General features: G+C 43.4%; 1 protein-coding gene across 1 annotated transcript in view; it reads left to right on the top strand.

Moving 5' to 3' along the window:
* The window catches only part of GAK (cyclin G associated kinase), a 1188967-nt gene that overhangs the window by 783215 nt on the left and 381211 nt on the right, over positions 1-24541 (top strand). The window contains exons 20-21 of the mRNA XM_069236701.1: positions 16957-17106; positions 19936-20415. Coding sequence (XP_069092802.1) covers positions 16957-17106; positions 19936-20415 — 630 coding nt within the window. The remainder of the gene's footprint in view (positions 1-16956; positions 17107-19935; positions 20416-24541) is intronic.

Genomic DNA, 24541 nt, shown 5'->3' with positions numbered 1-24541 from the left:
AAGGGATGGAAGAGAGACATTATCATTGTAATGGTCTCTCCATACAATGTCTTCAAAGAGTCAGCCGAGCAAGAAGGTTGGTAAGAATGTTAGAGTTATGTTTGCATGCAGAGTAGAACCAAGTCACTTCTTGCCTAATGGTCAAGGTCTTGTGCTGTCACTCATTAGACTGAAGGTTCAAATCCTAGTACCACTTGACAGTGTCTCGGTTTATTTTCTAATAACATTGAACTCTTTTTACCCTCAAAATCTGTGGGTTGAATGTCATAGCTAAGTCTGGACACTGCACAGTAAGAAGTTACCTCTAGCTCAGTGGTTAAGGTCTCAAACATGCACACAAAAGGTTAAAGGTTCTATTCTAGGTGAGTCTGTGGTCATTTCCTGCTTTAGTGCTTTAGTTTCTTTTCAAGTATACAAATTTAAATTAAATATTGAAAGGTGATCTCACTCTTTTTAATTGGTCCGAACAAATCTCATTCAAAGTATATCATTTATCAAAGCCTGAATCCCTCTCTTTGTCTCTCACTTTCTTTCTCTCTCAGGGTTGGGTGGTTAGGGGGGTTGTTAGCAGGTGCTGTCCGCAGGTGCTGGCCGCAGGCCAGGCTGTGCGGCCAACCCCACCAAGCATGGCTGAGGGACGTGCGCAGTGCAAGTGTGCATGGTAATAGAGGTTCATCTCTACCTTGGCCCCTTTTCTTTTTTTTTTAAATCTTTTTTTGTGGGACTCAGCTGAAGCCGAGTCCTAAGATGGCAGCCAGCATTTCCTGGTTGGACTGTTAGCAGCCAGTCAGAGCGCTGCATTTCCCTGCACAAGCTTGTTATTATTCATTAAACCTTTACGCCTCTAGCTATCTTTAGTTTTCTTTTAATATTTCAAAAAGTAATGAATGGATTTACACCAAATAATGAAAAGCACTCTTTCTGGACCAAGAGCTACTTTTCTGCCAGATTTAGTGTAATTCTGTCCAGCGGTTCGGGCTGTAGTCGTGTCTAAAATACATATTGGAAACACATTTTTCACCCCCTCTTTTTCTCAGTCCCTGCTTGACGTATCACCCTGAAACTTCCCATGTACAACAAGATTCACTGGAACACTTTTTTTGGGAAAATGTTGTGAAGATTTGTCAAACGGTGCCAAAGATATAGGCAAGCCAAAAAAAAAACTTTTTGCTTTTTCAATGGAAACATGGTCCTAACTTTTATATATATATATATATATATATATAAGTGACGCCACCCGAGCTGCTGCTCCTCTGCGTGTTGTGCCTCAGTCCTTGAGGATGGTACTCACAATAAATCTATTTACAAGCCCTCAGACTGGAAACAAGTGTCAGGCACTTCAGGACAAAATGGAATTAAATTTGAAAATGTATTGTTGCATACGAAAAACACGTTTTTGGACTTGGTCTTTGTCTGTGTCAATGTTCTACTTGTCATTACTAGACTTAAAACATCCTTCCTGAAGTCAGTGAAACAAATAACGGAGCACTCACAATACAAAATAGCAAAACTAAGGCAAGTGTGGTGGCCATCTTAAAGTTCATAGTGGGGAGAATAATCCGCCACAGTACAATGCAAATGAACTTGCAGAATCTGGAAAATCAATGGACAAGCATATAGAGAGGTGGGACCATTGCACAATGGTGGTACCATTACCACCTGCAAACAGTTGATACCATGATGCAAAAACTAAACAAATAAAAATCCATTATCAACAAGACAAAATTAATTGTAAATTAAAAAAATCATTCAGCTGTTTCCGTCAAGCTGGGCCGAGAAAAGGGAGGGCTCAAAACTCAAAATCAAGCATTTTCCTTAGGCTTTTTTGGAAAGCGATATCGCAAAAAACGTTTAATGAAATTACACCAAACTTTGCAGTAAGCTAGCTCTTGGTCCTATTATGTCCTTTTCTTTCCAGTGCAAAAATGTTGTTTTCCGGCTTTTGATATGCCCATTTCTTCAATGAGTCAATACTCTCAGCCTGAAATAACTTGTGGTAATTAATGGGCATCATCTGGCTCCTCATTTAGCCTGCAGCATCTTCAAAATTATGGCTTTCTATTGAGAGACTTAATGGAGTATAGATCTATATGGATGAAGTCTGGCCTACTAATTTCAATGAGCATTTGGGACAATACATTACGGTCTTAGGTAACTGGGTCAAGCTCTGAGAAGCTACCTTATTCCCTTTCTGGTCAAGTGGGCAGCTACATTGTTGCCATTGTCACTATTACTGGACTTGAAGAGGTATGGCACCATATCATCCCAGTGTGGAAGCAGTTATTCAGCAGTTCACACACCGCTTTGGTGAACTGGTCACAGTTCCCCAAAAGCTGCTGTCTGCAGGGGCTTTCCTGTGCATTACTTATGGCTAAGTATGGATTCCTCTTCCCTGACATCCAGGTTTCAAGCCATTGCAGCAGGTCATTGGCCTCTTTTCTTAGCCAAGACAGCTAAATGCTTCAGTCTCACAGATTGGAGTCCCGGTGTCTGCAGGTGAGATGTCGGCATGCACATCTTTACCACCTCAGGGAAGTTCCCTTCCTAGAAAAGTACCATATTAGTGGAAGTGACACCAGTCCTCTTCAGAGGTGCCAGCACTCCAATGATTAAACTCCTTCAGACAGCCCCAGGCAGCTGCCTCGGCAGGCCCTCTACGTTTTCCACTCCGTGATGCCTGCTGCACAGGTACAAGAATTTTGGTGATCTCGCAGCGGAGAACCATAAACAGGGCTCGTCCTACACCATGAACACACAGTGGTGACTATAGTTGTGAAAGTGGTCACATTTTTAAATGAAATTCAGTTGGTGTAATCATGTGTAACCAAGAAAGAATCATGCTTAAAAAGATGAATGATAGGAATTTCTAAAATACCTGTTCCATGATGCACCACATGGACTTTCATAAAATACAGCAGAGAGGTGGTTAGATAAAAATAGGAACCAACTGTGTATTACACTTTTAAATGGTCATGATCAAGACTGAGGCCAGTTTAAGCTGATAGATTTCATCATTATTAATGAATGACAGTGTGTGAAAATCTGCTACTTGGAGTGCCACTTTCTTTCAAGTGTAAAAGTTGGATTGCAGATATATACACATTTATTGTACATATTACATCTCCTCCTCAGTAATTTAACAACACTGATATACTAGGGTTTCAATATAATCTGGATAAAGCATTGTAGAGGACGTTTTTTTCATCATCTTGTCAGTGACCTTACCCAATCTTCTCCCATCGCTCCAGTCCACAGCTGTTTGTTCTGTTTGTGTCTTGGTCTTTTACGTTACTGATTAGTTCTGTCTTCTGCCGAGGTGCTTTTAATTTCCTTGCTATTGAATGAGGATTGCAGACATAAAATGAATAGCTCCCGTAGGGCATTTATTATGCATAAATAATTTTCATTTTGGTGGTTGACCTGAAGATTGTGGGCTTAAATTGATTAATGAACGTGTTCATGGGTCTTTCAAAGTTTGAAATGGCCACCCTCAAAAACGTAGTTTAAACACAATGTGGCCCTCATTGATCAAAAACCAGAACAGTGATTACAAATTTGACCCTTGGCTAGTGTTATTTAAACTTTTATATTTCTCAAACGTGGTCAACAGCAGCATATATGTTCATTGGCTATTTTAAGGCTATCACTGTACGTAATCGATCACTTGAGATTTGAGGGTTAACATTTTCATCAATTGAGAATTTACTTTTGTGAAAATTCAGAAATCAAACATATTTTGCTGTGACATGATTCAGATTGTTGAAGTATTCAGGTTTGGGTGGAAGGTTTCCGAATAGTTTTAGGAAAGATTTAGCCTTTCAGATAATATTTGTATAGCTGGTTGACCCATTAATCCTTTGTATTTTCTATGGCTGTACAATCCAACCATAACATTCTATTCAAAATGTATCTACAACTTCCACTACTTTGGCCTTTTAAGCTTTTTATGTGACTAGTTTTGAACAGTGACAAAATACTTTCCCTCAGCTTTTTCTTGTCAAAGGTAATATTAATTTTATATCACAATAGAAATTCCATGTGTTAGTCACCTTTTCATATTTGTTAGTAGAAGTCAAAGTACTACTGAAGTAGTATTTCCTTTTTGTGAAGACCATTTGCTTCTTGTTTTTTTCACCTTTAAACAGTTGTTTTCAACCCTTCTTTTTTGCACATCTTTCTGTGACAATAAAAACATTCTCTAGTTTATTTTTTTCTATAATTCAGAAGAGTGTTTTAGATACATCTCAATAAGAAGAAGTTGCAAACAATAGGGAATAAATTAAATGATCCTCTCTCATAATGTATTATCTATTGGCACAGCAACTAAGACACACCCCACTTTTAATTAAGAAATATTTCACCAGGTGTATAATGGTTTCCTGAACCATGTGCCAACATGGATGTCTTGAAGACATTTGTAATAGCTTTGCACCTTGCACCTAACAAACAGGTTTTTTTTTATGCTGATGCTGTTTGTTATTGATCGGTAGGATCTTCAAACAGGCAGCCACAATTACTTGTTAATTTTATGGTTACCCTCCAGATCCTATTTATTTCAATTCTTGACTGTTGGTCCCTTTCACTGCTCTAAGAAGGTATGAGTCTCCAACCACATCTCAATGTCAACATTCAGCTGTGTACCATTTATTTATTTCTGGGGGAGGTAGGACTGACAATAAGTAACAATTGGATATTCAGGTGGAGCGGCATATATTTAGGTTGCACTCTGTGAGTAAAGACCATTATTCTGAAAAGGGTCCTTGTAAGAACTTCCCCATTTATATCAATTAACAGAATGTTTTACCCAGCAATTCCAGATTGCATGCCACAGAAATTGGTGCAGTACAGTAGAATTGTTTGAAATCATTCCCATTCAGGGATTTGAAACAACCATGTCAAAGTTCATTAATAATTTCAACGGAAACTATTGCAGATTTTCTGATTCCAGATTGATAATCAAGAGGTGCATCTATTGTGCAACATGTCTTTTTTGTTAAATGTGTAAGATGTAAATCCTGATAGCATGTGAACATTGTTTGGTGTCATGATCACTCACTGTATTATGTTGCATTTATTCAATCCAAATGTTTTAAAAAAAGAAGTACATCTGTCTCATAAACTGTTAGGAAATGGCCCTCCCTGAAAGATCACCCTGAACTTTTTGCCTTCTTCCTCCTCTTTTCTGACCTCATTTTTGTTGGCTCTAGAACTCAGAGCACTTTACCACTGCTAACCAGTCCTGGTCCACAGAGTACCCATTTAGACTCATTAGGCTCTATGGATAACCGCCCGGTGGGTGCAGTTACACACTCTATAGATAGAAATAGGGTGGAAGGTTTGGGGGCTACTGTTCAGGCCCCACCGACTGTAAGTGTGCTGACCGCCTCATCTTCATCCTCATCTACATTGCCAGTAGGGTCGGCTAGTGCACAAAACACATTTAGTCAACCACGATTAATACAAAGGAGTACTCAGGAGACTATAAGAGGGTCAGTTACTGATAGAAGAAGTATAATTAGGCGACATAATTCTATTAATCTCCCGCCAGAATGTGCACCATATACTGTGGTTCTAACAAATGTCCCAGAGGTTGACTTGTGCTCGAATGGCTCTGGGGTAGAAACGTATCCTGCTCTTAAAAACAAGACGCTTGCTTGGTTGAATAAGAACTGTGGTTTTCCTTGTGTCCTTGCAAATGATATTTTATTTACCCGCAGAGTTAGTTGGATTGGCAATGGCCCTAAAAATAGAGGTGGAGACTGCATTATTATAAATTTTAAATACCCACAACACGTGGCAACAGTACTTCTGAGAGCTACAACTTTGCCAACTCTAGAAAATATGGTTCATGCTAGACCTCTAGGTTTCTTTTATAATCATGGGTTCAATACTCAATGTCGTTTGTCGTATGTGCAAAGGCAATGTTCATATGAGAACGGAAGAGGAATGGATGTCTGTACCCCGAATGTATCTGTTAATATGTCCCGGTCTCAAACTAGGGGGGAGCCAAGTCATCATCAGTTGTCTTATAGGCAGACCGTTAACACTCTACCTCTTCACAATCGGTATGCTGCCTTATCTTCTATGGAGGAAAATGATTGACTGCCAAATGTCTTGGGAAACTCTTCCCAGTCGTCAGCATCATCCATCAAGATTGCTACATGGAACATTGCTGGTTTAAAGAGCAAGTCTGGGATAGTTGAATGGGAAAGGACACTAAAATCTTTTGATGGTATTGCTCTACAAGAGACTTGGGACCAAACGAATAGCTTTTCCTTAGATGGCTTTTGTCATTTTTGCATTCCAGCTACAAATAGCGTGGCAGGGAGACCTAAGGGGGGACTATTAAGCCTTTTCAAATTGGATATGAAAGGTACCTTAACCCAATGCCCCTCGGGCTCAGTAAATTGCCTAATTGTTGAGCTTTCGACCCAGAATAAGGGGAAGATCCTGTTTATACATTTTTATAATTCATATGCTAATGATTCCACCAGTCAAAATCTGGATGACCTGGATAAATTTTTGTCAGTCTATAGTATAAATGTTAATACTTTTGAGTTAATATTACTAGGGGACTTTAACATACATCCATGTACCCTACCATGTATTAGGAGGGATGAGGAAGGCCCTCCCTTTTCCTCAACTGCTCATCCAGAACATACTAGGCAGGGGGATCATCTTGAGCTCTTCCTTGCTAAATGGAACTTATATGAGTCTGGCTGTGGAGACGGGAATAGCAGGTCCCCTACGTTTAAGGGCAAAGAAAATGGTACTATTATTGATTATATTTATTTGTCTTCCTTTTTGTTAAATAGTGTTTTAAATTATTGTACTGAGGTGTCAGTTTTTAGTGATCATAATCCTGTTGTACTTGTTTTTAAGAACACTGAACTGATTTCTCTCAAACTAGTCGCAGAGAGTGGGGGCTTGAACCTCAAAGTCAAAGACCAGAATCGAAGGTTGAAGTGGACAAAAATAGTCCCTGAAACTTTTTTTCAGGAGGTCTTATCTAAAGTGGAGGATGAAATTTCTATATGTCTAGCGGAAAATCCAGATCCTAAGGAGGTTATAGTAGCATTTGATCAGATTTGCTTAGAAATTAATCGTAGTCTCCATGCTAAATCTAGCCAGAAGGCTCTAGATGGCAACAGATGGTTTGATAAGGAATGTTCTAAAGCACATGGTGTACTACTTAAGGCATTAAAAACTATTCCTCAAGATCGAACAAAAATAGTAAATGCTAGGAAAGTGTATAAAAAAACCATTCTAGAGAGGAAAAGGACTCTGAAAGATAACGCCCTGGCCCAACTCTTGGATCCAGATACCCTAAAAAACAGTGGTTCATTTTGGAAAATAATAAATCAGCCCTTTTTTTCTGATGAAACTAATACTCCTTTAGAGGCAAACATTCCTGATGAGGGCTGGATAAAACACTTTAGTCAGATATATTCTAATATTGGTCCTCTTGATGGAATTTTAGCAGATGAAGTGGGGGAAATTTCCCCTGACAAGGATGCAGTTATTTTTGCAGTTGCAGATGTTGAAAGGGCTATAGACCTAACCACAAAAAACAAAGCCCCAGGCCCAGATGGGGTACCTGGGGACGTATTTAAAAGTTTTCCAAAATTTTGGTCTAAGGTATTATGCAAGGTTTTTAATAATCTTGCATTCGATAAAATCCCGTCTTCCTGGAAGAAATCTATAATTATACCAGTGTTTAAAAAGGGTAATAGGCAAGACCCATCTTGTTATAGACCGATTTCACTGATTGATTCCTCAGTGAAAATTTTAGGTCGAGTTATCTTAAATAAATTGAACAATTGGTTAACAGAGAAAGGGGTCCTAGCAGATGTGCAGTATGGTTTTAGACCTAAAAGGAGTACTATAGATCAAGGCTTGAATTTGTATTTATTAATAGAAAAATACACAAAGGCAAAGGAGGGTTCCATGTATCTGGGGTTCATGGACCTCTCGTCAGCCTTTGATCTTGTAAATCGATCTAAATTATGGAAAATCTTACTCGACATGGGGCTGGATAAGGCTCTTGTTAACCTTTTAGTAGATTTACATACTGACCTAACAGCTTCTGTTAGAGTTACTACTGCGGGGCGATGCACCAGCCACTTTAACTCAGAAAGGGGAGTCAGGCAGGGGTGCATTCTGGCCCCCCTTCTTTTTACTATTTATATAAATGCCTTGGAATCTACACTAAAAAATGCTACCCAGGACACCCCACGGATAGGAGAACTCGGTATTCCGGTCCTACTATACGCGGATGATGCTATCCTGCTTTCTCGTACTGGTGTTGGTCTTCAACGATTATTGGATGTCTTTGAGGTTTTTATGACTTCCTTGGATTTAAAGATCAACGTTAAAAAGTCCCAGATTATGTTCATGGGTAAGGGTAATAAAAAGAAACTCCCCAAAACTTTTACTTGTGGGAGGCAAGAACTGTGTAGAGTAGCAACATTTCCATACTTAGGGATCACATTCGATGAGAAAGGTTCCTGGGGCCCCCAGATAAAAAATAGAAATGTTGCCCTTGTAAAGTCGTCTTCTGCTCTTCGGGGTTTTATGAATAAACTCGGGGCGAGGCCAATTATTAGTTTGCTAAAAATTTATGAAGCAAAATGCCTTACAATAGCAACGTATGGAAGTGCGATATGGGGCTATTGCTCTATGGAAAGTATACAGATCACGGAAAATAAATTTCTAAGATCGGTTCTCTCTCTTCCACAGTCTACTTCCACACACATTGTCCATACTGAATTGGGTGTGGGCTATATTTCAGATTTGATCAAACTGGCCCCCGTTCTAGCCTGGCTAAAGATCTGGCTGAATCAAGAAATTCCGCTCAACCACGCCATTTTAAAAGATTGGCTGCAGCTGGATAAAGTTAATAAAATAGCGTGGCTAGTTTATATCAAAAATTGTTTTGTTAGATTAGGGAGAGCGGATCTTTTTTATTCCCCGGATTCAATAACTGTTAAAGATATTGGACTGATTAAAAGCATGATGAAAGATCTGTTATGTCTAGAAAGAGAACAAGTTGAATATGAGAAACCATCAGTGCGGGCCAGTATCATTTTGAGTACTTATGTGGGCCCTGAATTATATTTGTCTATTGTAAATCAACCCTTTCACCGGTTTCTTCTAACACGCTTTCGGTTTAACCTGATCCATCTCACTCTTGGCCAGTTTCAAACCTGGTCTCCTCCGGAAAAAGGAACGCCGTGCAATTGTGATAATTTTTCGATCCAGAACACAATGCATTTTCTGTTATTCTGTGACCATTACGCGGCCTTAAGAAAGAAATACTTGTTCCCAATTCTAAAGGAGGAGGGGTTCATACAGGTCAAACCTGCCCTCTTGTTCTTACAGTTATTACAGACCCCTAGGATTATGTTCCATGTTGCTAGTTTTTTAGTGGGAGCTGTTAGGGTTAAGAAAAAGAAGTTCGCCATCAATCCGATTATTTTTATTGTAATAAATTGACTGACTAGTTAACTTTTTATAGGAAATGTAATTTCTGCGAATCTGGGAGAATATTAATGTTTTATGTTAAATGATGTTTTTTTTTTTTTTTACTTTACTGACCCCCCCTTTTTAAACATTGTAGATAATATGAATTGTTGATTGCCTGTAATACTTGATTGTTCTTTTTTTTTATGCCTTTTTATGATATTTATTTATCGAAATAAAGTACTTTGACTGACTGACTGACAGTGCTAAAGTGCATGTGCTCTCTACCTAAAATGTAACATTAGCTCATACCCAATTGGCATATTTAAGTTACTTATAAGTCCCTAGTAAAGTGCACTACATGTGCCCAGGGACTGTAAATTAAAAGCTGCTAGTAGACCTGCAGCACTGATTGTGCCACTCCCATAAGTAGCCCCTTAACCATGTCTCAAGCCTGCTATTGCAAGGCCTGTGTGCAATTTTACTGCTACTTTGACTAGACATTCGATAAATTACTGGCCAAGCCTTAAAACTCCCTTTTTATTACATAAAAGTCACCCCTAAGGTATTCCTTGGGTAGCCCACAGGGCAGGATGCTGTGAAAGTCAGGACATGTACTTGCAAGTTTTACATGTCCTGGTAGTGAAAGCTCCCAAAGTTATGTTTCACTACTGTGAAGCCTGATCCTCTCAGAGGCCAGCATTGGAAATTCTCTTATAAAGTGTTAAATTGTGTTTTATGATCTGAAAGTTGTGGCATTGTCATGTTTGTTATGGTTGGAATGGTAGTGAGAAATCTTACTTACTGGCAAAGTTGGATTCTACATTACTATTTTAGAAATGCCACTTTTAGAAAGTAGGCATTTCTCTGCTCTTACTGCTCTCTGTGCCTTGCAGCCTACCTCCAATCCACATCTGGTCTGTGCTGGTTGAGAGCTCCTCTTGTGCATTCCACCCAGACAGCCGTAAACACAGGATACTCAGCTGCATCTGCGTTCATCTGCATTCTGATGGGTCTTTTTGGGCACAAAGGGTGGGGGGGCTCGCACTTACTCTTCAAAGGCTACTGGCCTGTCCTCACACAAAGGAATGATAAACCCCCTCCCCTCCTCAACCAAATCTCCTGGCACATATGACTAGTTTGAAATGGGGAACTGGTGTGCTTCAAAACCACTCTTTGAAGTGCTCTTCCGCTTCAAAGGCACATTTGGGTATATATACTGGGTCTGTTAGCCCCCAAATATCAGATGCTTCTGGACCTTAAACTGGACTGTGTCAGAGTGACTGCCATGCTGCTCAAAAGGACTGATCTCAACTGCTTTTCCGGAAGGACTGATCTCCTGCCCGTTGCCCTACTGACTGCTGGAAGGTCGTTGCCTGTTTTGTGCCAAGCTACCAAAGAGTGAGAACAGGATAATTTAGGTTGTGCTGTGACTTAATCTGGCTAGGATTGTGGTCTCTACTTGGACAGGGTGCATACCTCTGACAACTAGTGACCGAATATCTAACATAAACCCTTTTAGGTGACTTAATAAACCAGAATTACATTGCCCAGTATTCACCAATGCTTGTTATTTGACTGAGATTTTAAATTGTAAGTTTTATGGATCATGAAGGAATGGGTCAACAAACATTAAACAATTTACCATCTGATAGAGACTTCTAGCTGCAGATTCCTTACCTTAGAATTCCCTGGCGTCCGCTTCGAATCCAGAGTTTTTTCTGAGCAGTACCCTGCGCGCGCGCCATCGGACGGCATTGTTAGGATTCGCGTGCGTCAACCAGCTCCGCGTGCGTCGTTGGAGCCGTCTATGGCGTCACCGTTGTCTATATAGACGGCGTCTCGGCGCGCGTACGTCAGTTCTTTTCCTTCCGTGCCGGTTAAGCGCAGTTTTGGAAAGACCTACCCTGCTTCGACGGTTTGTCGACGCTTTTTGGGCTGTTTCGATGTCTTAGAGAAAGACAGGATTCAAGCCGTGTGGTGCGTGTCATCGCACCATGTCGGTGACGGATCCGCACCGAGTTTGTCTTTTGTGCCTGGACAAGGGCCACAATCCCACCTCATGCTCCGATTGTCGGGCCATGGCGCCGAAGGCCTTGAGGGAGAGATCCCTTAAGCTTCTTGCGGCCCGACATTCGTCTTCGGTCGGCGCGACTCCGCGGAGGTCACGGTCTCGCAGTAGGAGGAGGTCGCAGCACCGCTCCCGGAGCCCCAAGTCCTCTTCCTCGCATTCGAGGTCATCGGAAGGTAAGAGGCACAAGAAGAAGAAGAAGAAGTCCAAGCGGACTTCGTCTTCGCCACGCCAGTCGACCGACGAGGCGGCTAGGGAACGTGGACGTTGCGAGCGCGGTCTTGCGGAGCAGTCGCCAGGGTCGAATCCGCTTCTTCCCTCCTTTCCGTCGACCGGATCGACCCCCACTCAAATAAAATAATTCTACGAGGCCATGCGTCTCGCCTTTGAGCGGGCTGTACCCTCGGGTGGGTCTTCGGGCCCCGCGGGGTCAGCAGGGGCCCCTTCAGATTCAACTCCAGCGGCTGCGGCTTTGGCGCCGTTGAGGACCTCAGGATCCGATAACGGATCTGGACCAGCGCCGGTCTCTCACAGTCGACCTCCTTCGCCGCCCACCGGTGGCAGCCCCATCCTTATTCCGGATGATCCGGAGCGACATCGTATGACTTCGACTTCGACGGAGCCGATTCAGCCCAGATCATTGTCTGAGCATTATTTGGAACAGCCAGACGCAGGAGAGGAATGGAAGCGGTCTGAGGACCCTTTAGAATCAGGATTGCAGCAGGACTGGTATGTGGATTTAGGGGAGGCCAGTGGACTGGACACATCTCCAGGTACTGGTATGCTCTCTCCTCCTAATGTGGCTACGGAGGAGGGGGCTTCTTTCGCTATGGTGGTGCGTAGGGCAGCTGAGGTCTTGGACCTAGATTTGCCTACGGTGCCAGTCAGGACGAATATCCTGACAGAAGTGCTTCAGCCGGGGGTGTCAACATCGGAGCCGTTGTTGCCCTTCAATGAGGCTCTTACAGACGTCCTTCTGGGTATGTGGTCCAAACCCAGCACAGGGGCTCCTGTGAATAGGACGGTCGGCCGCCGCCATAGACCTGCTCCCAGCGACCCTAGTTTCCTGACACAACACCCCACTCCTGAGAGCTTGGTTGTCCAAGCCTCTACTTCTCGTGGTGCCTTCCCTTCCGCTCCCCCGGATAGGGAATCCAAGAGGCTGGATCAGCTTGGGAAGAAGATGTTTTCTTCCTCCAGCCTGGCATTGAGGTCTGTAAACACCTCTTGCCTATTGCGCCGTTATTCCCATACTTTATGGGATACGGTGGCGCAAGTGCTGCCCCAGGTCCCGGAGGGCGTACGGGACACTCTCACCCAGGCTGTAAAGGATGAGAGAGATATAGCCAAGTTTACAATCCGGTGTAGTTTGGACACGACCGACTCGCTGGGCAGAGCGATTTCATCGTCAGTGGCCCTACGTCACCATGCATGGCTACGTTCTACTGGTTTTTCAGGGGATGTCCAGTCCAGCTTGATGGACATGCCCTTTGATGGCTCTCGCCTTTTTGGCGAAAAGGCAGACTCCGCGCTTGAGAGGTTCAAGGATTCTCGAGCCACGGCCAGATCCTTGGGCCTTTCAGCGCCGGCACGACAGCAGTCTGTTTTTTCGCCCCTTCCGAGGCTTCGGGAGGGGCCTGGTACCACGCCAGCCACAGTTTAGCCACTGTCCTCAGGCTTCACAGCATCCCGGAAGAGGACGTGGTCGTGGTACCATCAGACACAGAGGGTCTGGCCAGAGGTCGGCCGCCACACAGCCCCCCTCCACTGCGCCCAAGCCCTCCTAGTGTGGTTCTGCGGGATCACGTCTGTCCAGTTGGAGGGAGGATTCGTTTCATCTCTCTCACTGGCTTTCCATCACCACGGACAAGTGGGTCCTGCAGATCATACGGAAGGGCTACTCCCTTCTCTTCCAGTCTTTCCCTCCTTCTATCCCTCTGAGAAAGGAATGGCTGATGGAGGACCATTTAGCTTTGCTCCGTGAGGAAGTTACGGCTAATTGGCCAAAGGAGCCCGCTACTTTCTGATTCCCTAAAAGAACAAAGGCCTTTGACCTATTTTGGATTTAAGGGACGTCAATCTCTTCCTCAAGAAGGAGAAATTCAAGATGCTCACTCTTGCTCAGGTTTTGTCTGCTCTAGACCAAGGAGACTGGATGGTAGCATTGGATTTGCAGGATGCGTATTTCCATATTCCTATCCTGCCAAGCCACAGGCGGCGTTACCTGTGGTTCAAGGTGGGCCACGAGCACTTTCAGTTTACAGTGCTTCCATTCGGTCTCACCAGTGCCCCTCGGGTGTTCACAAAGGTGATGGCGGTGGTGGCAGCTCATTTGCGCAGGTCAGGGATTTCAGTCTTCCCCTACCTGGGCGATTGGCTGTTGAAGGCTCCTACGCCCCAGGCTCTCGTCACCCACCTCCAGATGACAGCGGACCTCTTGCATTCGCTGGGGTTCACTATAAATGTGCCGAAGTCACACCTGACTCCCTCTCAGAAACTCTTTCATCTGAGCTATTCTGGACACAGTGCAATATCGGGCTTATCCTCCAGATCAGCGGGTTCAGGATATTCAGGTTATGATTCCGATGTTTCGGCCTCTATCCTAGATTTCGGTGAGACAGACTTTGAGGCTGCTGGGACTCATGGCTTCCTGCATCCTGTTGGTCAAGCATGCCAGATGGCGCATGAGGGCTCTGCAGTGGGACCTGAAGCTCCGATGGGCACAGCATCAGGGAAATCTTACCGACGTGGTTCAGATCTCGGAGAGGACTGCGGAAGATCTGCAGTGGTGGTTAGTGAACTGCGAATGGGTCAAGGGCAGACCCCTCTCCCTTCCCCAACCAGATCTAACAGTAGTGACAGATGCATCACTCCTGGGATGGGGCGGCCATCTGGGGGAGGTGGAGATCAGAGGTCACTGGTCTCCGGCGGAATCTGGGCTCCACATCAACTTGTTGAAGCTTCGGGCAATCCGGCTAGCATTAAAAGCATTTCTTCCTGTTGTGAAAGGGAAGGTGGTGCAGGTGTTCACGGACAACACTACCGCGATGTGGTACTGCAACAAGCAGGGCCGTGTGGGGTCGTGGACCCTTTGTCAAGAGTCTTTACGCATCTGGACATGGCTGGAACAGCAGGGCATGACCCTGGTGGTTCAACACCTGGCAGGTTCTCTGAACGCAAGAGCAGACTAACTCAGCCGAAAATGCTTAGAGGATCACAAATGGTGTCTCCATCCGGAGGTGGCGCAAGGACTCTTTCAGCAGTGGGGAGAGCCTTGGTTAGATCTGTTTGCCTCAGCAAAGAACGTGCAATGTCAGCAGTTTTACGCGTTGGAGTTTCCAAGGGGGCTATCGCTAGGCAACGCTTTTCGCCGCAAGTGGAGTTCAGGCCTCCTGTATGCTTTTCCGCCTATACCACTTCTGCCCAGAGTTCTCAAGAAAATCAAGAACGACCGGGCCCAAGTAATCCTTGTGGCTCCGGATTGGGCATGGAGAGTTTGGTATCCAGAGCTTCTCAAAATGAGCATCGGTCCTCCAATCAGGCTGCCTCTTCAGGAGGATCTTCTGTCGCAGCAGCAGGGGAAGGTTCTCCACCCGAACCTGTCAACTCTGCGCCTTCATGCGTGGAGATTGAGCGGCGACAGTTGATGGTTTATGACCTCCCTCCCGAGGTCTGTGATGTCATTCTGGCAGCCAGGCGTCCCTCAACTAAGTCGATCTACGCCTGCCGTTAGAAACGTTTTGTTTCTTATTGTTCAGAGAGGTCTATTGATCCTCTTTCTTCTTCTCTGTCTAACATCCTTTTGGTTATTTTGTCTCTCGCCCAGCAGGGTTCCTCCTTGGGGACTTTTAAGGGCTATCTTGCAGCCTTATCGGCTTTTCTTTAGTTGCCTGATCAACCCTCTCTGTTTAAATCACTTATAGTACAGAGGTTTTTGAAAGGGCTTGTACATCTGTTCCCGCCTGTGCCTTTCGTTATGCCCCAGTGGGATCTTAATCTGGTTCTTACCTTCCTTATGTGTGCTCCTTTCGAGCCCTTGCATAACTGTCCTCTCCGGCTGCTCACTATTAAGACAGCCGTTTTGGTGGCAATTACATCTGCCAGGAGAGTGAGTGAGCTGCAGGCTTTACCTTCTAAACCGCCTTATCTCATGATATATCCTGACAAGGTGGTGTTAAGAACTCATGCTTATTTTCTCCCCAAGATGGTGATCCCTTTCCATCTGGGTCAAAATATCACCCTGCCCACCTTCTTTGCACCACTGCATCCCTCTAAGGAAGAGGAGCGTCTCCATCAACTGGACCCAAAAAGAGCGTTATCGTTCTACCTTGACCGCACTAAAGAGTTCCGGGTGGATGACAAACTCTTTGTGGGGTACGTTGGTGCAAAGAAGGGTCGGGCAGTACAGAAACGATCCATTTCGCGCTGGGTCGTTCTCTGTGTAAAAATATGCTACGCTTTGGCGAAGAAGCAGCCTCCTGAGAGCTTGAGAGCTCATTCCACTAGGGGGAAAGCTACTACCATTGCGTTAGCACGTGGCGTACCGGTGGTGGACATATGTCAGGCTGCAACGTGGGCTTCTTTACACACGTTTGCGAAACACTACTGCCTGGATAGCCAGGTGAGAAGAGAGGGGCATTTTGCCCGTTCTGTCTTGCAGGACTTCCTTATATAAACATTTTTTTTTAAATCTCCTTCAGACCCACCTCCATGGGTTATAGCTTGGGTATCTATTCTAAGGTAAGGAAGCTGCAGCTAAAAGTCTCTATCAGATGAACAAGTTACTTACCATCGGTAACGAGGTATCTGGTAGAGACTCTATCTAGCTGCAGATTCCTTACACCCTCCCAAGCCTCCCCGCTCTGGGGAAATTTTTTCTCATGTGGATATATGTATATATATGTATATATGTTTCTATGTGTACATATGTATATGTTTTGATTTTGGGCAACTTTTGCCTTTCTTACAGGCATGAAAGTGTTTTTACTCCAAACAGTCAGAGGTTAAAAGTGTATTGGTTGGTTCTTCCATGACTCTGTGCTTCTGGCGCGGGAAGTTGTGGAAAAGAACTGACGTACGCACGCCGAGACGACGTCTATATAGACAACCGTGACGTCGTAGACGGCTCCAACGACGCTGACGACGCACGCGGATCCGAACGACGCCGTCCGAAGGCGCGCGCGCAGGGTACTGCTCAGAAAAAATTCCGGATTCGAAGCTGACGCCAGGGAATTCTAAGGTAAGGAATCTGCAGCTAGATAGTCTCTACCAGATACCTTGTTACCGAAGGTAAGTAACTTGTTCTTTCCTGCCTTATAAGTGAAGATGAATTAGTTGGTGAAGCTTAATTTAAAGGTAATTGAACATGCTCTCATTGAGTTTGAAGTGTTCTAAAGTGCTTGCATTTGTTCAATATTTTATAGGTAAACCTGAACTCCCAAGACAGCCAGGATCTACAGCTCAGTATGAAGCTGAAATGTCAAAATCCGAACAGTCTCCAGAAAGTGAACTGAATGATGACGATTCTCCACAGAACGGCACAAATAACTTTTTCCAGTCCCTTGATTGGCAAGGTAAGAGAACAGTGTATCCTTTTCAAACTTTTGTAAACTTCATTTTAATAAGCAAGGCTTGTACATGTCTAATTTTGCGGAAACATTCAAAATGAGTCTTCCTTTTAACATTCACTTTGCAGAAGTGAAGGAATGGGAGTTGTTCAAAAGATCTCATTGCCTTACCTATCTGAGCTTGTCACAGCCTTTCTCAGAAAGTTTTATTGATGACTTTTGTTGAGCAGCTAACTGCATATCAGTTCACACATTTGGGTACTACTGGCCAGATACTCACATAATGACAAATGTACAGTTAGGTCAAGCTTTGCTGTGAAACATAATTGGTTAGTTATCTTTTAACTTCTTGTTTTCCACAGCTGTTCAACTCTTTGGGGCTGAATGATGTAGAAGAAATCGAGACTTACAAGTCCTATAAGTCTGCGAAAGCCCCTTTCAAGACAAGCAGAGAAAAATGGGACATGGATTGTGCTAAACTATTCACTGTTGAATAATGTAACAGAACAGTATCATACTCATAGAAAGCAATGAGTCATCCAGGTTCCACCTCTCCCACTTGAGGCACTTAAGAAAAACAATTCTTTACTGTGGATGTACTACAAAAGATCAACCCCACAGTCTGTAGATTGCCCCAAATGTGAAGTGTATGTGACTGACTGACTTCGTATGACTGACTTACGCCATATGACTTGGTTGTGCAGAATCATTCAAGTACTCTGGGAGAGAGTAGTCACTGTCCTATCGGAGCAGTGGGTAATATGGTTAAGTTGGAAATAAAACCTTAGCTGTTTGTCTACATTTCTGCCCGAAGAAGTGACTGCATTGGAACTAATCTTGGCCATGCATCATATATCCATCCTGGAAACAAGCTCCGAGAGACTAGAGTTTGTATTATGGCCAAAGACAGAAACTAATAGATAACAGAAGAGTTTAGCATGTATGCAATACAAACCACCCACAGAATTGATTGAGCCCTTGGGGAAATGAAGAAAGCATTAAGAAATGAAACCAAAGTCTGATACAGATTACTTTAGCTAAAGATAAAATTCTGTTTAGTAGATACTGCAGACATGTAAAGATAACTGATCTGTCCTATGTATCAGTGGACTCAGTTGTGAAAAGAAAGTATTTCAGTGTAATACATACAGCTGATGGTCTGCTGATTTATGAATGAGCTTCTTGTTTGTTTAAAAGAACGTTTATAAAATGTTCAAAAAGAATTTGGGAAAACCTATACCTTTTCCATGTTTGCTTAATGTATGCCATTGTACGTCCGGCTACACAATATAATCTATTTTATCCAGGATAAAGCAATGAAAATATCAGTAAGGTAGATGATGTGAATTATCAAGACATACAGTTAGAGCCACAACTTGGTACTGCAGTCATGGCCATGCCAAAGACCAATCAATACACATGCCGTATCAGCTTGCTACGAATACAGGATAATTATATCTATGGACACATATGGATCAATGCCCCTTATGGCATCTGGCTAAAACAACAATCTCCACACTTTCTCTAAAACATGGAAGTAATTTCATATCTATCAGACTCTCACATGAGTATGTCATAATATCAAGTGTCTGACTTTGGCACCTACACCACAAGGCTTGCATATCTTGCACCTACATGTGTAAAATATGCTTGAATGTGCAACATGTTGGATGTGCATTCTTTCCAAAGGCGCATAAGCTGCAGTTAAACTTGATTGGAACCGCTTTGCTAGGTGCAATTGAGATATAGCAATGAGAGTGGTCTGTCATGGTGAAGCTTTACAAATGTTCACACTAGCTATTCCTGAGGTTTTAAGAGGAATTGGGATGCAGTTTTTTTTTTTTATATAATAGATCCCTTTTTTCATCCCAACCACCTCCCCAGCCCCTCCATCCCCCTCCCCCTCCCCTCCACCCCCCCCCAAAGTTCAACACTTAACTTGAAAGAAATTCACAAATGTTTTGCAGCACATCTGGTCCTGTTATCCACTCCTAAGTTAAAAAGGCATTTTGGTAACAACTTGTAATCAATCCATTTTCACAATGTGAATGGGGAAGAGAAGGTGTGTTGTGGAACATATTTTGATGTTGGAGAAAACATATTTACTGGCTTCATCTTTTTTAATTTGATGATTATTTGTGCTAGTAGCGCACATTACAAATGGAGTAAATTATCTCCCTTTCACCCACTCATTGCCATGAGTACCTGTTTCTTGTGAATATGTATACTTACCTTTTAAACTTTAAAACAATTGTTTCGTTATAACTGAGCGTGGTGAACGAAAGGAACAGAGGACATGGTCTGCGTCTCCCGCTTTCTTGCCCACCTCCTTCCCTAGCTCCAGAAGAAAATGGATTGCTCTAGGGGGGCCTGTAAGGGGAGTAAGCTGAGGGCAGTAATAAATGCCTCCAACCTGGTTTGTAGTTTATTGACCTGCTTGATTCTAAACTGGGCCTGGAAAGCGGCAGGGAATCTCTCCCAGATACAACCAGATATGTGTGTGTGATGTCATTCCTGATGGCACATGCATAATATTAGGGAAGCCTTGAATTAAGCGGCAGGGTGCATTCATTGGGGAGATTAAAATTGCCCAAAAAGGAACTGGTACAACAAATGCTGGGAGCAGAGGAATTGGGTCAGCTTCACACAAAAAGGCATACTTAAATCCCCATCATAAGGTTGTCCAGGAACACCTTTCTATGACTCTTGTTGATGTCATTGAAGCAGAGAAAAGTTTCATATTGAGCAATTAAACATATTTAAAGTTGCTGATCTGTTATCACACAGAAGTTGTTTTAATAATAACAAATTTTAAATTTTGTTTGAATTGCACAGAAAGAAGAACTGCAGAAAGCAATGGAAATAACCACTGTTCACAGGATGATCTCACTGTAGCAATAGATGATATGAATGAAAGTGATCCATCAGACGAAGAGTTCTCTGTCTTTAATGAGCATGGAGCAGTAAAAGAGGAAGAAAATGAAATATCCAGTACACCAGAACTTACAAAAGATGAAAATATGGTTTTTGAGGCAAACTTTGACCCTCCGTGTGCCCAGTTTAATAAGACACCGGTTGAAAACACTGTTGATTTACTAGGCCTAGAATCTGAATCTGAAGTAGAGTTGAGTCCGTCAGCTATTAAGAGCTCAACAAGCAACGCAGATTTACTCAATGACTTATTTAATGGTGGAGCATTAAGTGCGTCCTCAGAAGACCTGTTGTTTGGAGGAGAGGAAGATCTATTTTTCAGTAGTCAATCGCAACCTTCAGTTAACACATCAGTTTCTTCAGCTGCAGCAAACTCTTCTACTGGTGCGTACAGCTTTCACACTTTATTACTAATCTATTTGAGTGTAAATTGTTATTTTATGCAATACTGCATACTTAGAGTGATTACCATAAAAGATAATGGATTACAAAGAGTGGTTCTAATAATAGTATACATTTGGGGTACTTCATATCTTGCATACTCAAAGAAAAAAGACCTGTCAGTGGTTTACATAAGTCCTCTATGAACTGCACCTTTAACATATAGAGTTCAAAATATTTAGGGACAGCAATACACAAAAAGAAGTGTGTAATTATTGCTTGTTATTTGACAAAACTGTTATACATCTGTATTCTAATTATTACTGAAAATATAAACATATTCATGGTGGATCAAATATTAGCCTTTAAACTCTTTATTAAAATAGTTGCCTAAGTAATAGCTAATGTGTGAGAGTGTGAAAGCTGAGAAAAATTGTAGTGAATTTGTCAAGCTTGTCTGAGCTGAATCCAGTTCTGATAAACAAAGAACCTGCCGAACTTCATATATTGATTCTGGTCAGGTCCATCTGTATTCAGTCAAGTGGGGTGAGTTTGATGATGTTTTAACCGTTATGGCCAATGGTCCATGGGTCTCACCAGGACAGACAGATTGGAGCTCATCAGGTTATGGCCAGGTAAAATGTGGGCAAGCCCTTGGGTTGAGAATCAAGTTGAAGAGGTCTCAGCCCCTTTAACATTTTGCTCCCACAGACCCATCCTCATCAGCACGTTGTCCCATCCACTCCACCTGAAAGGGATACAACGAAATGCACATGCGCTGCCTAAAATCATATAGGCGGCATATCTATACTTCCTTCGAGAGCTTCAATAAGAGGCCTGCATTGTCTAAAAGAATGGCCAGTATCTTTGCGGTTTACCGGATGAAGACTTCAGAAGTTTTGTAAACAACTCTGGACTTTGACTAGTTTATCATTGGAAAAAGCCTAAATTTAAAGAGTGGGAAAATCACAAGATCACTGTTGTAACAGTAATTTATATTCACTCGCAAAGGTGAAAAACATGAGTGTGTGAGAGCCACCCATCTCCTGTAAGCGTGTGCTCCGTTTAGGCTGAATTGTGCTTTTCCTTTGCCAGGAGCATATGATATTCAGGCTATGATACCAATGTTTGAGCCTCTGTCCTGGATTTTGGTGAAAGTGAGACTGAGTTGCTGGGCCTCATGGCCTCCTGCATCCTGTTAGTAAATCATCCCAGGTGGCTCTGCCATGGCACCTAAAGTTGTAGTGGCTGCAGTAACACGGGTATCTCTCTGATATAGTTTAGATCTCAGAGGAAACTGCAAACAACCTGCAGTGGTGGCTTAGGAGCCACAGTTGGGATCAAAGGCAGACTTCTCTCCCTTTCCCAACCAGATCTGACAGTATTGACAGATGTGTCACTCCTGGAGTGTGGTGGACATCTGGAAGCGGTGGAAATCGGAGGACTCTGGTCTCTGGTGGAATCCAGACTCCACATTAACTTGTTGGAGCTCGGTGCAATCCAGCTAGCACTGAAAGCATTTCTTCACTCTCTCAAGGGGAAGATATTGCTGGTGTTTCCAGACCACCGCCTACTGTGGTGTTGTGTAGCCATTTTAGTTATAGCTTAATACACGTTATTCTAGCGAACTAGTCCTGCCGCTGTGCACTTTAACCTAGATATATTTTATTCAGCTTTGTTTATTATTTTAGCAATAGCCACATTTGCGGTCTTGTTTCATTTTCTCTATCTAGCTGTTCGTTGCCTAGGCCAGCGCTGCGTTCTTAAACAAGACATTTCTTTCACTCTGTGCTTTTCTCAAGGCTGCACTAAGATAGGTTGCTGGCAAATCTGGTCACACTTTGTGTATGTTTCTATGAACACTAGAGACACTCTTACGTATAGATCCTTTCTTGGAATATCAGCTGTTTTATTATAAAAACACAACTTTGACCCATGTACGTTAGAGGGAGATTCCAGGCAGATGACGACGGCTATACGCTGATTGCTGAGTGCTTCATTGCAGCTGCTTATGTAGACTACAGGCCTCTTGCTCAGGTATGAGGGATGATGTCTTCCCAGGCAAAACCTGAAGGGCAGAATTAGAGCTTAACATGCTGTGCTCTAACATAGCCTAGGTAGGAGCTATTGTAACGACTCTAGTGACAATATGGTAGCGTTATTTTTATGCTTTACTGTCCTTGTCACAGTTTTCATCCTGTCATGCTTCATCGTCCTAGGTATTGCAGTACATGCTTTATTATCTAAGATGCAGTTACTTCAATAAAACCTTATTGAAATATATTCTGCCTCTGATTGTCCTTAAACATGTGAGACTAATGTAACGGAGAGAAATGGATGCGATCCGAGTGACCACGATTTCCCTGAAGAGTCAATTGTATCATGCGCTCGGCTGCCCAATCATCCCTGCTCTTGGTTAGAATAATGAGCCTACACTACAGTACCGGTATAAGCAGGGCGTGATGGTTTTGTGGACCATTTGTCAAGAGGCCCTGCATCACTTGACTGGGCAGAAACAGCAGGGCTTAACCCTAGCGGTTCAACACTTGGCTGGTTCTCTGAACACCAGGGCACATGAACTCAGCCGTCCATGCCTTTTGGATCACGAATGGCGTCTCAATTCAGAGGTGGCACAAAGGCTATTTCACCATTGGGCAGACCCTTGGTTTGATCTGTTCACCTCCAATGTCATCAGTTTTATGCATCTGAATTTTCAAAGGCAGCTATCACTTGGAGACTCTTTCCATCATGAGTGGAGCTCAGGCTCCCTGTACGTGCTCTGCCCATACCACTTCCGACCAGAGTTCTCCAGAAGATCAGGAACAACTGGGCCCAAGTCATTCTTGTGGCTCCGGGTTGGGCACGGAGAGTCTGTTATCCTGAGCTTCTGAAAATGAGCATAGATCCCCCACAGACTGCCCCTTCGGGAGGATCTTCTCACACAGCACAGGGGAGGGTCCTTCACCCAAACCTGTCAATTCTACGGCTTCTTGCATGGAGATTGAGTGCGACAGTTGATCGCTATTGATCTTCCTCCCGAAGTCTGTAACATTATTGTGGCAGCCAGTTGTCCCTCTACCAAGACAGTGTTCTCCTGCAGATGGTAAAAATGTGTAACATGTTGTACAGAAAGGTCTGTCAAACCTCTTTCTTTCTCTCTTTTTGACATTCTTCTTTTCATTCTTACCCTTGCCCAGCAGGGCTGTGCTCTGGGCACCCTTAAGGGGTTATCTCTCTTCTCTGTCCGCCTTTCTGTGGCTGCCTGACCAATCCTCTTTATTTAAGTCCCCTATTGTAGGTTTCTCAAAGGACTTGTACATATGTTTTTCCCCTACGCCCTTTATCATGTCTCAGTGGGATCTTAATTTAGTTCTCACATACCTTGTCTGCTCCCTTCGAGCCACTTCACAACTGTCCCCTCTGACTGCTTTCCATCAAGATGGCCTTTCTAGTAGCAATAACATCTGCCCGGAGGCTGAGTGAGCTGCAGACTTTGTCATCCAAGCCTCCCTACCTGACTGTGTTTGCAGACAAAGTGGTGCTTCACAATAGGGCCTCTTTCCTTCCAAAAGTGGTAACCCCATTCTATTTGTGACAATCTGTCACACTGCCCACCTTTTATGCTCCTCCACCTCTCTATAGAAGAGGAGTGACTTCACCGTCTGGATCCAAAAAGAGCATTGTTGTTCTACCCTGACCGCAGAAAAAGAGTTCCGGGTGGACGCCCAGCTCTTCGTGGGCTGTATCAGACCTAAGAAAGGTTGGGCCGCACAGAAGTGAACTATTTCACTCTGGGTCATTCTCTGTATAAAGATCTGCTACGTCCTGGCCAGGAAACAGCCTCCGAAGCGCTTTATGGTCCATTCCACCAGAGTAAAGGCTACAACTATGGCGTTGGCACATGGATTTCCAGATCTAGACATCTTCCAGGCAGCAACATGGGCATCCTTGCGCATGTTTGCCAGACACCACTCCCTGGACAGTCAGGTCCGCAGAGATGGGCATTTCTCCTGTTCTGGACGTATCTGATAGAGACTTCTAGTTGCTGATTCCTTACCTTAGAATTTCCCCCAGGCGTCAGATTGGATCCATATATTTTTCTTCAAGCAATACCCTTGCGTTTTTTAGG

This window comes from Pleurodeles waltl, chromosome 1_2 (assembly GCF_031143425.1).
Source record: "Pleurodeles waltl isolate 20211129_DDA chromosome 1_2, aPleWal1.hap1.20221129, whole genome shotgun sequence".
Lineage (NCBI taxonomy): Eukaryota > Metazoa > Chordata > Amphibia > Caudata > Salamandridae > Pleurodeles > Pleurodeles waltl.
Note: the sequence above shows the minus strand (reverse complement) of the source record. Positions and strands in the feature narration are given on the sequence as shown.